Raw genomic sequence first — 14,798 nt, 5'->3', positions numbered from 1 at the left:
TACCTGCCGCTTCTCACTACCTTGAGTGAAGCCATGGCCCAACGACTAGCGGGCGCCGAACCGACAGATTCCTCCACCATGTCCCCGAAGCACACCGCAGAGGTCTTCAGGGCCATCGGTGTGGTCGGCAGGTCCCCTCCTAGCCCGGTGGTTCGGTTAAGAGATCTACTACGACCACATCTACTCCTAGCAATACCACACATGGGTGCCCTACAACTACGACATGTAGCATGGACCATCAACCGGCTGTCCATACCTTGGCTCACCGAGATAGAGTCGGCTGTAAAGACCATTGTGGATCGGGTGGGTCTGGTCTCAGTTGGGTCGGATGAGCTGGCGACCTTCGTCTGGGCCGTCAGCCGTATAGGTGCTTGCAACTCACACTTCGCTGGTTTGGTGGCGGTAGACTGGAAGGGTCGGGTCGGCCGATCTGGTATGAGTCCCGAGGCCCACGCCGTGGTACTCACATCACTCGGGGCTTCCGCGAGGGACCACCCCGATGTGGTGCGTCTCTTCAGTACGTGCTCATCAGAGTTGCCTTTCGAGAGCTTCAACCCAACGGAGCTGGCATCGGTCCTCTGGGCCTTCGGCCATGTCCCAACGGCTAGCCTAGACCCAAGTATGTGGAAGGTGTACATCAGCAAGTTCGGTGACACTTCTACTATCCAGCAGTGTCCATTGAAGAGCATAGGCAATGCCTTCTGGGCGGCCGGAACCATCGCTCAGTACAACAAATGCGAGTCCCATCCCCCTCTATCATTCATCCGTCATCTTGGAGAGCTACTGGTACGGTCCGAGTTGGGACCATTCACAGGCGCGGTCACTTCAAGTGTCGCTTGGGCAGTTACTCTGGCTAACGATGATGGCCCATGGGTTCAACAGGTCTTCCGCTCTCTGCTACAGAATGACCATGGCCTTATTGAGAAGGGCGTTGTTGAGGAGTGGAAGCCTCTAGAGCTGGCCACGGTGTTGAGCTCTTTGGCAGATGCCAAACTTTTGGACTCGTTCGAAGACTTCACGAAGCTGACCATTGAAGTGGTCATTGATACTATTACGACTTGGCGACCGACAGCTCAGAATGTCCTGGCGGTTTCCCAGATATCGAATGCCTTGTGGTCCTCTGGTCAGGAGGCCGTGCTCCCCATTGTTGAATGGGCCGTGACCAATGGCGATGCCCTCACACCTCAGAGTGAGAGCCGCATACTGTGGGCAGCTGCTAAGATGTTCGAGTCATCTGCCCTGCGAGAGCCGCCACCTAGTGTCGTGGCGTTCGTCAATGGTCTCGTCGACCGCTACCGCTCTCGGGAGCATCATCAGTACCAACAGCAGGACGTTGGCCTATTGGTGTGGGCTTTGGGTACACTACGATTATCCCATTACGAGTTGGAGGAGAGATGTTGTGTATTGGCAAGAGGCATGTTGAAGGAGGGTCGGATCGACAGCCGTCATCTGGCGATGGTCCTCTGGGGTATCACATCTAATGCTCATCGATCACCCTCGGCCATCGATCTAATTAAGGACGTCGTAGACCGCGTTGAGAGCAGTACGTTGAGTCCTCGGCCAGCTGATGTTACCATAGTCATTTGGTCCATGGCCGTGTTCGACTTGTACAGTGAAGAGGCTCTACAGAAGCTCCTAGAGGCATTGGTGAAGGCAGGACCAATGAGCAATGCACCCCCACGTACAGAACAAGGGGCCTCTCTTATTAGACTCCATCGGTCCCTGCTGTGGGCAAGGCTCTGTCACGGCTTCCAACCATCACCCTCTGAGGAAGCTCACGTAGTGAAGATCGCGCAACGGCAAAGGGCGCCTGGTGGCGGCCTTGTTACTAGCAGCACCTTGCAATGGGAGATACGCTCCGAGCTGCAAAGGGTCTTGCTTGAGGTGGCCCCAACGGCCAGTCTCCGCGATGAATATGAGCTTCCTGCACCTCTCGAAGGGATCTTTGTTGATCTTGCTGTCATAGATGCTAAGGAACAAGTGTTGCTTATTATCGAGGTCGACGGCTACTCCCACTTCTCGAAGTTGATTGGTGACAACAGACTCGCAGTACTGCAGTACAACGGCAACACTGAGCTGAGCAGGCGTATACTGCGTAAGGCAGGCTATGAGGTGCTCAGTATCAGTACGGTCGATTGGAACAACACACAACGGCATCGACGTGGCGAGTACTTACGGGAGCAATTAAGACATGTGATAGCTTAGATGCTGCATCCCTACGTTTCTGATTCACATCGTTTCGCAATCATGAGCTCGCCTTTTGCGTGAAGTGGGAATATTATTCACCTCGAAATGCAGGACATATGAAAGCATGGCAAAGTTGTTGCAGTTTTAATGACTTCAACTCCCTGGGCAGCCGGTCGATGGCGACATGCCCTACGTTCGGTTCGAGCACTCGTAGTGGTTCGGCAATGCCTCCCGTATGATCCCTTCAAGCTGCGGAAGACGCTGTTGGACGCTAGTCGACGACAACAGAAGGACGGTGAGGCGTGTCTGCTGTTCACCCAACACCTTCCTTATTGGTCCCTCCCTCAGATGTCCTGACCATCTGCCAACAGGTGGCCGTCCCTAATTCCGCGATAGATGCGTCTCGCCGGATGCAGCTGCTCACAACGGCGTTACACCGTCTGGTCAAGCATTTCCATGGAGCTCATGCAGGGCTCGTCGATGCTCTCTGTGATGAGGTATCAAGATCTCTCCGATTGACTGATATTAAGACCAATGAGATCGCTGACGTTTTATGGTCCATCGGAATGGTTGGCCCTGGTCCCTCACGTACTGGTCTTCTCAATGCCCTAAGACCCGCCATCATTCCTTTGCTCAAGGAGGCTTCCTCGAGTCAACTCAGTAACGTCGCATGTGCCATAGCTAAGTTGGACCTGGACTGGCACGATGAGGTCCGCGAAGTGCTGTCACAGTGCAGAGACCGGCTCGGCGTTCAGGGAACCCCCGCTGGTGTGGTATCCAACATGTGCTGGGCTGCCGCACGATCTGGTGTTCGTGATGATGCCTTCCTCCGTGAGGCAGCAGCGATGTGGTTGTCTCGAGATCCAGCATTAGTACCGCCGTCAGCAACGGCAATGCTCTTCTGGTCACTAGGCAAGCTTGCCCCCGATGAACCCTATGTAACGGACCTCTTCTCAACCGCCCGAGGCCATCCGCAACTCATAGCCGACTTCGGTTTACGAGAATGTTCGTCGTTTCTCTGTGGCTACGCCTATGTCGCTACGACAGCACCATACGAGGGAATCTTCAAGGTCGCGATGGCATCTCTAAAGGGAGGCCCCAGAAGTCACCCCTCGACACAGACGATAACTAACTGTTGTTGGGCGTCGGCGACTCTGGCGAAGCACCACGAGTCGATAAAGTCATCAGCGAGCTGCCTAGTGGGTAGTTTGGTGGCTCTGGTGTTGAACCTCCAAATCGACGCTTTCAGTCCTCAGGAAGTATCCAATATTCTCTGGTCGACAGCACTGCTCCTCGGTAAGGACATTGTAGTCGACTTGGCAAAGTTTCTGCTACCTCACACGCCTGAACAGATCCTTGCATACACTGCCCAGGACCTAGCGGTGTGTATGGCCGCTCTGACTCAGGCTGACTCGCTCGGTGATTTCGAGAGTCCTTTTGTCAAGTGCGCACTGCAAAGAATTGAGCAGAGCATCTTTGATTGGCCTTCGGATGCTACCCACGTACATGCCGTAGGGCAACTGGCTTGGTCCATCGCTGGTCGTCCCTTTGGAGAGATCACCCCTCTCGTGGAATGGGCTACTGCCAACCCGGTTAATGCTGAAGCCTTTGTAAAGGTCCTCTGGTGCACAGCTTCAACACCCGAGGCCCAGCAGGGTTCTCTATGGGACTCGAGAAAGCTCGTACTCTTCCTCGATGGTTTCACAGAGAGACACCTCAGCGAGTCTTCCCACTTCAAGCAGCAAGAGCTCGCCTTGATAACCTGGTCTCTGGCCACACTACGGATCTCCCATCAAATGCTCGAGGAGCATTGCTGTCATCAGGCCAAGGACCTCCTGCTTACTTCTGGCATCACTAGCTCACACCTTTCAATGCTCCTCTGGGGCTTGGCATCAAACTATCACACTTCTGCTCCAGCTAGTGAGCTGATACAGGAAGTTGTAGCGCGTGTTCGGTCCAGAGAGCTCCGCTTTGCTGCGGCTGACTCGTTTCACGTTGCGTGGTCTTTGGCCGCCTTCGACGTCTTTGACCCGCAGTCGCTTGAGGTCCTCCTGTCGGCGGCAGCTACGTTCGAACTAGACGGAGCCGCTCTGCAGAAGATCAACCAAGTCTCGATGTGGTCCTCGTCCCACGGTTACGAACCCACCCCTATGATAGTCGAACTATTTCATAGAGCTGCGGGGTCGGCCCAGCGAGATGCCAGCGTTATCGATAGTGCATTTCAAGACCAAGTCACAACTTGTTTGCGACGAGCAATAGGCAACAGTGACTATGAGTATAGGGTGGTGTCAGAAATGGACCTCACTAATCTGGGGTGCCCAGGAGTCATAGTAGATCTGGCAGTGACTCGATGCGAGTCTGCCGATGAGTGTTCACGGGACGAGGAGCTCCCTCTGATCATTGAAGTCGATGGGCCTTGGCACTACGTCCGCTCAATAGGGACGAGTTTACCCCCCGGTCAGAAGTTGTGTGGGAAAGCCGTGTTGAGACGGAACGCGCTGAGGCGGCTCGGGTATGATGTAGAGGAGATCAGCTTCGCTCAGTGGAGTCGGTTGGGTAGAGAGGAACGGCAAAAGTATATTGAGTCTATTCTAAAAGGACGATTGAATGCACGATGAGGGTGTCTGCAATTTCTTTCACGTTTCTGAATATTTCGCGTGCCCTGTGTTGTAGTAGCTTAACTGAGGACTCCAGTGGAGTCACTCCACCCCTTCCGCGTTGGTACAGATCTCCCAGCGATTCCTCGGTCGTTGTGCCGTGGCTCAGTGAATGATCCTGGGATGTCGAGGCAACCTCTATTACCTATTGAAGCTGACGCCGTCACTCCATCCACTGCATAGACAGTGATGGCTCACGACGGCTTCGTCTCGATGGCAAGACTGAACTTCTGCGCCGATTGGTAAAATTGCACGGCTACCGCCTCTCATTCACTTCGTTACTATTTCGTGGAGGTTCAGTCAATTCTACCCAGAGAATTACTTAGGGAACGTATTGACGAGACGCTCACTGGCGTGAAGACCGTCTTTCTGAGTTCTGTTTCGGCGCGAGTTAACAACTGATGCGCTGTTGGGTGTGTGAGGTGTCTTCTCGGATAGGTTATCTCCTGGATATTGAACTCGGATACTGATCCCTATCGGCGTGTTGACGAGGGAAAGTACGAGAAAATCATGTTGACCTCTCTCCGTATTTCATGGGCTCGGCGAGACCGGGAGATGCCTAGTTCCATCGAGCTGAAGCGGCTTCTGGATATCCGTGAAGAGCAAACGGATACTGGCAGATTTGTACGCGATGGATGCACTTATTGCAACCACCGAGGAAAAAGTGAAACATAGAAGAGGAAATCTTCAGGCCGCGGCAGCTCAGGGGTGTGATCTGTCGGCAAATGGCACAATAAAACAAGATAACTCTGTGAGTATCAGGACGTCATGGAGTCCGCCGACTTTCGATGAAGTGCCATTCAAACATTTCTCGATTGATGCCAGTTTCATTGTGAGAGACAAATTCCTAATGATAAGTGCAGTGACGGGATCGCGCCCGCCGAGCTGGAGATCTGGTCGCCAGCGCCTCTAGAGACCTAGCGTCTACGACCTCTAGCGGCGTCCCAAGGTCATCAGAGGTGGCCCTGCTTGGATTGGACACATCTCACTCTCTTCCCGAGTACATTAGAAGGATGAGAGTTTATAGCGTATACTATTGATGTCAGAGTATTGCCGTCATGGTATTGCGTTGTATTCAAATTTTTGATCTGCGAGTTTGGAAGGGGCAGTTGCCAAAAACTACATTACGGAACCTGTACACTGGCTCCGTGATTCGTGGCTTTCGGCTACTGCAAGATGTTTCTGATCTTCTAACGCAGGCCAGACCAGAGGTGGACAACTACCTCTCGCTAGACCTTGGTTGGAGAGAAAGGGGAAAACCAGAAAATAGCCTCGGACCATGACACGAAGGAACTCGTGTCCTTCGCTGAGCCCACCACATTCTCCACGTTCGTTCATAATCCGCGAACACCCAAAACTAGCGACAATTGATGTGCAAAAAACTCCACAACATCAAGACGCGAACAGAAACTCTACGACTGGTTTTCAAATACGGAAACACTGCGATGCTGTTTCGCCTCCGATTGATTATCGCGTGGGCTTCAAATCCACACCCAGTTTTCAAGTTCGCGTGCAATTTGCCGATAGCACGCATGGCAGACGATCCCAAAATCAAATGGAAAGCATGTCACTGCGTCATCGCCGTTTATTGGTTTGTGCCAAATTGTGAACTAGCATGGTGTTATCTACTTCGGAGTTACACAAGCTGGTGTAACTCTCCCCACTAACTGCAACACTTCAACTGCGTGTAGGAAACGATCGAAGTACGAACTATTCGCTGTTAAAAAGAGCAGTGATTCCAACCACGTCGACAACCGCACATGGTAGTATACGTCATGGCCGTCGTTTAGGAGACTGTCGTTTCTCTGACACCTGTCGACATTCTATCCTAGGATTTGACCGCGGCCACATCTTTTCGAGGATTACTCTCAACAAATCCACATCATCTCGTGCGGAGCTGATGGATCGTTCCCTCCCGCGCTGAGCATGGAGTCTTCGAGGCAGTCCATAAGCTGTAAAGATAAGGCACTAATCACGCGACGTACTTGCATCCTGTACTCACAGATCTTAGTTCGAGTAAACGCTGGCTTGCCGACGGCCGAAGCGGTAAGCTGTCAACACCTGAGGAAAGAAAGTACAAAGAGACCCAATACGGGGGGTGGACCCGACCTGTTGTCCTTCCCACTCCTCACACAGTTCCCTCGCCATTCTGAGTAGTTCCGATGGCAGGCCAGAAAGAGGCAAAGGGACTTCGTCATAAAGGAAACTCTCCAGAATCCACTGAGAGCAGCGAGTCACTTTCATCCCAAAAAAGGTGAATGCGAACCTTCGAATTCACTGCATGGGGTTACTACTTGCCAACCGAGACAGCTGCTGTAGGACCGTGGTCTGGAGAGGCGACGAACAAATCGTGTGTGAAGAGCTCACCAGCTGAGGAGCACTTATCGTGGATGTGTCCCCGCAACGAGAGGAGTAATGATCGGTCATGTGTTGTTTCAAGGGAACAAGCTGTTCACTATGTGGCCTATAGGCAGTACTCAACAAGTATGAGAGTACGGCCTTATAGCATTTTCTCTAATGATGTAAACACAATGGTGCAAGACCAAGAGCCTGTATATACAGTTACCTTGGCAACCGACTGCTGCTTCTAGGACGACGACGAGGAGGAGGAGGAGGGCCAGTGGGAAAACAAGACAGTGAGATAAGTTGAGTTACTCAAGACGTTATAGCCTACCGCCACCGACAACAACAGGGTTATGGTCTTTTAAGGTCGTCGTCAGCGTTAGCACTGCGAATAGCAGTGGGGAGTCAAACAATAATGATAATACGCATACACGGCTCGGATGGTCTCCTCACAAGACGATGTACATCTGTAGATAGCTTGAATACGAACCACGAACACAAGCTATGGTCCTACTTGAGAGGCGGTCGAGTCCTCCGGGAGCTGCACACGCTCCACCTCTGTCCCGTTTATCGTGGTATCCAATACTCTTATGTTAACTCTAGCATAGTGCTCCTCAGGTATGGGCACATGCTCCCATGGCCGAGTATAGACGAACCGAAGTTGACAATATCCAGGCCTTACTGCCTGAGCTAGATCATACGCGGTAGAGTATCATAAGGCGGCTCACTTGATAATAAAAATAATAAATTCCACCGGTGCCCACATACCCTAGAGGATGGGGATTCACCTGTGTAGGAGTATACATGTGGGAGCTAAAGGCTGATGCTGCTCACCTTAAAAACTTGGGCTAAGTACCTTACAACCATTGAGGCATTCTCTACAGTAAATGATGATGATGATGATAATCGTCGTTCAAGTCCGTTCTTGGACACTATCGTTTCATGGCCGCTATCACTGTTCTCGGGATGGGCTCCAGGCTGACTTCCGGTACTAGTCTGTACTTCAATACTGCCACGCCGATCAGCGTCCTGCCAGCTGTACCCCGTCGTGGGGTTGCCAACCAGGGATACTTCGATGACTTCGCCTGACAGGCCGCAAATGATAAAATGGTATGTGGAATATGATGACCTCATGGTTATTAATAATTGGTTATTCATATCTTGATAATACATAGAATGAACATTTTAAGATTTCATACATATGTAAACATAATGTGGGTGGATGCTGTGAAAGTGACGATATTACTCACCAACGTTGGCTGTGAGGTTGACCACTGAGCCTGGCGCTAGCTGATGACGTACTATTCCCTGCATAGACGTAGGCAGGTGGTGGCCTCTGAGGGCCTCTGGCAGGACGACCTCAGTAGGGGAGATGCGGGGAGGAGAGAAGTGGCGATGGGCTCGCCCAGCAGCAACAGCAGCAGTCCTGGCCCCTCTTCCGACACAATCCACTGAGCAAGAGGAACCCCATGGAGTACCGAGGTATGATGACCATAACGAGAATAAAGGTTGGCGTACAACTGGTGACTATGAAAATGCAGGCGTCCCTGCACGCTCCATGTCCAACGAAACAGCTTATTCAGTCCAATCTTCACTTCACGAGATGGGGAGTATAAAAACACATGTCGCAACTGAATCCGGCTGTTCTGGCCTTAGTGAACCTGTACATCTAAAACAACGGGAAATTCACCTGAATTCAACCAAATTTCCATCGTGTAGATCTACACCGGCTCCTTGTCGCCTCAAGCCACTTTTATTCCTTTTTTCTTCTCCCCTCGAGCTGTACGACTATCGCACCGTTAGAGATCTCAATCTCGCCCGCCGTAAACACTCCTTATTCGCGGTGATGAATAATAACCCTAATATATTTGGTCCAGTATGCGCATTGTGTGACCGTGAACTAAGGATAATTAAAGTTACGACTCCTTTTGATTCTTCTCACTCGGCTGCCCTTCTACGAAGGCCTGCCCCTGTTGTGAAGTTCGACTACGCTATCCACCGAAGTCTGGCTACTAGTTGTGTTGCCCAGTGACTGGCACAACATTCTATTTGATAATATATATTTTATGGTATATACAAGTATGTCGTCCCCTCACGAAGGCCGATATTTGGCCGGTTGATGACCAAGGCAGATATGATCGTGTGGAGCTCCGGGCCGGTGTGCGTTATGGATATCGGAGACTCTCATGCCGCAAACCAAGTTGAAGGTTGAGGTGGCAGATGATGACAGATGAGATCGATCGTCTACCCGTAGCAACTCACGACGCTATATTGCCCCTTGGGGCAGTACCTGGAGACCAAGCCTGGAACGACGAGTGTCAGCAGCCACAAGGCAGGCCTTGGTCATACCAGGAGGGGTCTCCCTCAGGAGGGGCCAAACAACAAGAATGAACATAACGTGACCCTGGTATTAGCGATTGACTCAATACAAATCAGAGGGGTGCTGCATATAACGTAAACCGATCAAGAATAAGAGTGAGGCAACGACGGAATACCATCAGTGCTAGTGAGGACGATCAGCAAGCCTGGTGTGGTATGTCCAATAAGAGTCGTCTCGTTAGCCCAGTAACGAGCTCTCGTTCAGTGAGATCTCGTCTCTACCCTGGAGAGCTTCCCGAGCGACTAACACTCATCTCGGAGTTGACCCACTGCGGGTTGACCGCAGCGCTACTGGACGAAGAAAATGCTGCATGACAATTATGAGAAAGGGTACTAGCCCCGACAAGGGTAGTAGTATCACAAGGGAGCCAATCTGTGTCTTAATAATTCCAATGAGACGTATAATGTAGAGTACATCAAAACAGATAAAGGGCGTCATAATCAACCTTAGGGTTGCCATATAGCAAAGACCAAATAGATTGTATATGTAGCGATAAGAACGTAACCAGCCGTACCTGGTGAAGGAGACACTCCCCATACCTATCGCCCAGTCATTTCCACATCCCTACGATCAAGAGTAAACCTGCCCTTCGCAACCAGTACTAGAAGTACCAATAAAGTCACGGCCATAGCCAGGACATTGGCGAGGATACCTGTCGGGGATAATAATCCCATTCATCGTGATCAAAGAAAACTGACCTTTCGCCGAGACATTGAATGCATGCGGGCTTGATAGGATGGTTGTGATGGTCCATGGTAGAGCTAGAGCCACGAAGATGTTCTGGATGTTAGAGCCCAGGGCATTGGCGATAGCCATAGACGACCTGAGCACCAGATCAGATCCATCCTGAGCTGAGGTATTGAATCCACCTGCCGGCCCTAGCCATTATCAAACTAGCGTAAAAGTTTGGGAAGCTGGTCCCGACAGCACAGACGGTGACGCCCATCATAGCTGATGGTATCCCGAAGGACTCTGTGATGCGATCAGCAGAGTATACCATGAGGTAAGAGAACACCTAAAGGGGAAGTGTACTGCTGTATCGAGGTCATCGACCTACAGCTAGCCATAGCATTGCCAGCAGGAACTCTGGCAACCATCGGGACCTTTTAGTGGCATCTCGAACGTCGCAGAAACCCATAGTGATCGCCAGACAAAGGTGTATAGGGAAGCATAGTATATGCATAGCCTAACCGCAAGAGTAATAGTAGTAGTAGTAGTAGTAGTAGTAGTAGTAGTAGTAGTAGTAGTAGTAGTAGTAGTAGTAGTAGTAGTAGTAGTAGTAGTAGCAGTAGTAGTAGTAGTGGCAGATCCACCAAGGATGTGTTACCTTCCATGACCATCTCCAGACCAGTCCACCCTCATCATCACTCAGTTGATGACAGATTCTGACAAAAACAACACCACGAGCTGAGCATGCCTTGTATTCCGATGAGGGCACATCCTACTGGCGCAAGCATGGCTTCAAACCACCAGCATATGCTCTCTCCGTTACAATAGCAAGCTCGGCCAGTAGTCTATCCTTCTCCTGCAGGCAGGCGCCCCTCAACAATGCGTTCCTCGAGGTGATCAGTCTCACTGTGTGAGTCTCAGTGTCGACCACAATGGTTATCATACTGTCCTCGTCCTCCCTCCCATGCGACCAGAATCCGTCCATCTCCACCAGCGCATGTCCGCCACTACGGTAGGCTATGGGCTTCAATACAAAGTCCTCATGTCGGGCTGGAGGCAACCTGATACTATACTTCAGGCCATTTCAAGCTGACTGCTACTCTCCTACCTTTGCTGCCCTGTAGGGGAGATCTGCTGATAATATGATGATGACGTTTCCACCTCGGTGCTCGCCACTGTAGGTGACGTCTGCAATCATGAACCTCAGAGGGAATACGCGGCATAAAACTCACCGCATGAGGAAAGACTTCTTCCCGAGGCCCTGCGTGATAATGCTGCGACACTGAAGTCGGTGTTGAAGGACGATAGAGTAAATACACCACATTCGGGCCTTCAACCTAGGATACCATTCTGCATCTTCACGCGCCACAAAATTCTAACCCTCACATAGACTCTCTCAGATAACAATAACACAGCTCCATCGCCCGAGGGGGTGGTGACACTCTGAGAATCACCAACATCCAGAGATTAGCAACACAAATTCCTTCCTCACCTGGATTGGAAGAGCCTTCCTAAAAGGCCCGTCATCATCACTGTCTGTCGAGGCAGCTTCCAACAATGGTTTCTTCAACACATCTGTTAACACGATGAACGTTGACTTGTAGTAACCATAACATACTAGTCTTCAGCTGGTCAATCCACGCCGTTATTCTTCTAGTATAAGCCACGACTGTAGCGAACAACGCGGCGCACATGAGGAGTGTCAAAGCCTCTAGGAGAGACACTCTACCGTCCCACAGAGTAATCGCCAACAAGACCTAACGTACCATGGCATAGCTCGAACATACTATAGATATATTACAATTGATAGCATGTAAAAGGTAACATCACGTATGAATGCAGGTCTGTGGATCAATAAGGGCAACTGTGGTGACACCAATACCGAACCACCTATTATGGCGAGAAGATTGAATACCTCAGAGCCTATGATAGTCCCTGAGAAATATAACTGTAATTTGCCAATAACACTTATTCACTACCAATGCCAACATCCGAATGAGTGATGAATATCGATATCAAGTTAGTGAAGAGCTCTGGACCGTTGCAACCCAACGCCATGAGAGTAGCACCCGCGACATCCTCGGGGATGTGATACCGCGATACGACTACCTGCAGCATTCGGGTTGGTTAATAAGGACTACAGGAACGACACTACTTTGATACTCTCGATAAAGTAATCATCACAAACAGTTGCCTGAGCTTTGAACATATACCTGATGCACGATGCAAAAGTTCCCACCACAACTCCAGTTATTACGCAATAAGCAACCACCATAACCAGGCAGACCATGATGTGGCAGTAAAAGAAAAAGAAGAGACCTCACCACTCTCGCTCTCATCCACCAGACCTACACAGTGTGGGATGCCTCACTAGACTCCATCATATCATACCTTCATTCAGCATAGTACCCTCTACTACCAATAGTGCCAGAAATAGTAGGAGTGCAGGCCTCGGTGAAGGCATGTAAAAATACAAGTACAACTGCGATACCGTGTTGGCGACCACAGGGCATCCCAATGGGCAAACACTCCAATACAAACAGACTCGTATCAGCCATACAGGCGGCCCTTGACATATTCGACTGTTTGGCCGGCAATTAGCTGCTCGATATAGTCGGCTCCTTGCTGTTCCCTAAACTCGTCCGACACATCCTCCCACACCTTCCTAGCCTCTTCATCATCTCCCCGAGGAGCTCCTGTCCGATGAGGATCTACCGACTGCTAGCATTCCACAGTCGAAGGCCGTTGACCTGGCAATGATAATCCTGATAAGAAAAGCCCAGCTAATCCTTACAGCATGTGGTAGGTCTATTAGTTGGCCCGTATTCTCGTCATCAGCGCGGTAGTAGTCTATAAGATTCTCAAAGATCGGGAACATTTGTCTGGAGAGAGCAATCTCTGATAATACGATACTTGTCAAAAACAGTAGTGACCAGACCAAGCTGCAATAACCGTCTGAATACCGCCTCACACACGGGCTGCTCCAACTGCTCCCTCCATATTGCTACACCATGAAAACCATTGGAGGGAATACGGACGTGGTCGGTGACGATATAAAAATATGAGAAAATTTTTGGAAAATTCTTGTTGGTTTCCGTACACCTCCACCCGGATTCGTATGTAGGCTCTTATAATCAGTGGGGAAACTCCTGGAGGAAAGCGACCATATATTCCCTCAACACTGGCGAAAACAATTCCCTTCACTCTGCGGTCGCCTCGGAGTATTACCAAATTTCTTATCCCTAAACTGCAGCACCGGATCCAAGGTGACCTGCGACTGCCTCCATGTTGGATGATCCTTGAAGTTGTACTCGAGGAACTTCGAACAGGGCTCATCCGAGTACCTACCAATACACCAATCTCGTCCATCACCGCTACTCATGCCTACATCACTTGACAAGTACCCATTATAGGCGACAGAACTCCGTTATAATCTTCCATACAAATGGAACCACAAGCACTGAACTGGCATTACTCGACAGTGTCGCCCTCTGAATTCTCACAGGTTACGGCAACTCCCATCTTCCCTTTGCTCTCTGGGGAAAAGGTATCGATGTATCGCTAACGAAAAAGAACTAGTGGTGTCAATCCATTAGATTTTCCTATGAGATCCTAAGAGCTCCCACCAAAACTCAAAAAAATATAAAAAGTAAAAAACGTCGATCTACCTGGGTTCCATTACTACTTACCACCCGAAGACCTAGTAATCCCCTTAAACCAATCCTAAGCAAGTCAGCCCATCGTCGCGAATTCTCCAGGGATCACGACCTCGAGCCTTTCCTTATCCTCACGGGATTCCATAATGTGATAATCGCCAACTTTCACTGGGTTCCCAATATTTGCAGTTGGAGCTTACGTAATACCTCTCCAATTAAACTACACATTACTATTACAATAATAATAAAACTACTACGAGATGCTTCCTCTCTACCCATCAGATCTGTGATACATAACTCAACACCGATTCGAACTGCAACACATCACATAGTAATAACACAGCATGCTGGTGAACTTAGAAATCTGTGCAAGGTAACAGCCTCGAGCGGCCACCAAATACCTCGGCGATCACTGAGCCACTACCTAAACCTCTGCTGTGACCGCCTTCTCGATCAATGATGGAGGTAAACTGTAAGGTATGACGAATTCCTTCTGTCATAACTGCTGATGAGTATATCGGTCTCGATGCGTTGCTCTCTCGATGACAACGCAAGGAGCTCATCCTTGCATGATCAAGCCCTCATAGTGTCGCGGCACATGCCTGAATTGTAGGCATAACTCATTCGGGCTCGGGGACCCGAGGCAGTCATCAACCATGAGCAGTACTTATCGGATCTCACCCATCTGCCATAATCGCCCAACGCTGACTGGTTCTATAGTACTACAGTCCGATAACCAATGCTCGGAGAATCCGCAATTCCGACTTGAACAGTGAGCGAAGGATTCACTTCGACGACGCCGACGAGGGGAGCCTCTTCCCAGAGAGATTCGTAGTTCGATCGATCGCGGTCATCGTGGAACCCCTCACATTATGCCTACTGAAAACAAAGGTACTCATTGACAGA

General features: G+C 50.3%; 5 protein-coding genes across 5 annotated transcripts; 2 read left to right on the top strand and 3 right to left on the bottom strand.

Moving 5' to 3' along the window:
• Positions 1–78: 78 nt before the first annotated feature.
• Pmar_PMAR007492 (hypothetical protein) lies at positions 79–2,205 on the top strand (the record flags this gene model as incomplete). The annotated part of the gene is made up of 1 exon (XM_002764879.1): positions 79–2,205. One exon carries the CDS (start codon positions 79–81, stop codon positions 2,203–2,205), a length of 2,127 nt encoding a protein of 708 aa, XP_002764925.1.
• A 129-nt stretch (positions 2,206–2,334) lies between these two features.
• Positions 2,335–4,805, top strand: Pmar_PMAR007491 (hypothetical protein; the record flags this gene model as incomplete). Its single annotated transcript, XM_002764878.1, has 2 exons — positions 2,335–2,482; positions 2,536–4,805. The coding sequence occupies 2 exons, from the start codon at positions 2,335–2,337 to the stop codon at positions 4,803–4,805; spliced, it is 2,418 nt and encodes an 805-aa protein (XP_002764924.1).
• A 2,556-nt stretch (positions 4,806–7,361) lies between these two features.
• Pmar_PMAR007490 (hypothetical protein) lies at positions 7,362–8,662 on the bottom strand. Its single transcript, XM_002764877.1, has 5 exons — positions 8,438–8,662; positions 8,022–8,272; positions 7,916–7,975; positions 7,702–7,872; positions 7,362–7,654 (listed from the first exon to the last, which is right to left on the bottom strand). The coding sequence occupies exons 1-5, from the start codon at positions 8,499–8,501 to the stop codon at positions 7,637–7,639; spliced, it is 564 nt and encodes a 187-aa protein (XP_002764923.1). The 5' UTR covers positions 8,502–8,662; the 3' UTR covers positions 7,362–7,636.
• Positions 8,663–9,632: 970 nt separating this feature from the next.
• On the bottom strand, positions 9,633–12,812 carry Pmar_PMAR007489 (hypothetical protein; the record flags this gene model as incomplete). Its single annotated transcript, XM_002764876.1, has 17 exons — positions 9,633–10,081; positions 10,136–10,219; positions 10,266–10,390; positions 10,437–10,582; positions 10,625–10,753; positions 10,895–10,952; positions 11,013–11,297; positions 11,345–11,424; positions 11,469–11,573; positions 11,623–11,679; positions 11,729–11,811; positions 11,855–11,993; positions 12,038–12,171; positions 12,216–12,345; positions 12,392–12,449; positions 12,494–12,584; positions 12,656–12,812. 17 exons carry the CDS (start codon positions 12,810–12,812, stop codon positions 10,014–10,016), a joined length of 1,929 nt encoding a protein of 642 aa, XP_002764922.1. The 3' UTR covers positions 9,633–10,013.
• A 135-nt stretch (positions 12,813–12,947) lies between these two features.
• On the bottom strand, positions 12,948–13,677 carry Pmar_PMAR007488 (hypothetical protein; the record flags this gene model as incomplete). The annotated part of the gene is made up of 4 exons (XM_002764875.1): positions 12,948–12,986; positions 13,031–13,134; positions 13,465–13,580; positions 13,625–13,677. 4 exons carry the CDS (start codon positions 13,675–13,677, stop codon positions 12,948–12,950), a joined length of 312 nt encoding a protein of 103 aa, XP_002764921.1.
• Positions 13,678–14,798: the final 1,121 nt, after the last annotated feature.

The sequence above is a fragment of the Perkinsus marinus genome (assembly GCF_000006405.1).
Source record: "Perkinsus marinus ATCC 50983 genomic scaffold scf_1104296976014, whole genome shotgun sequence".
In the NCBI taxonomy this organism is placed as follows: domain Eukaryota; phylum Perkinsozoa; order Perkinsida; family Perkinsidae; genus Perkinsus; species Perkinsus marinus.
This window is presented reverse-complemented; position numbering and strand designations above follow the sequence as displayed.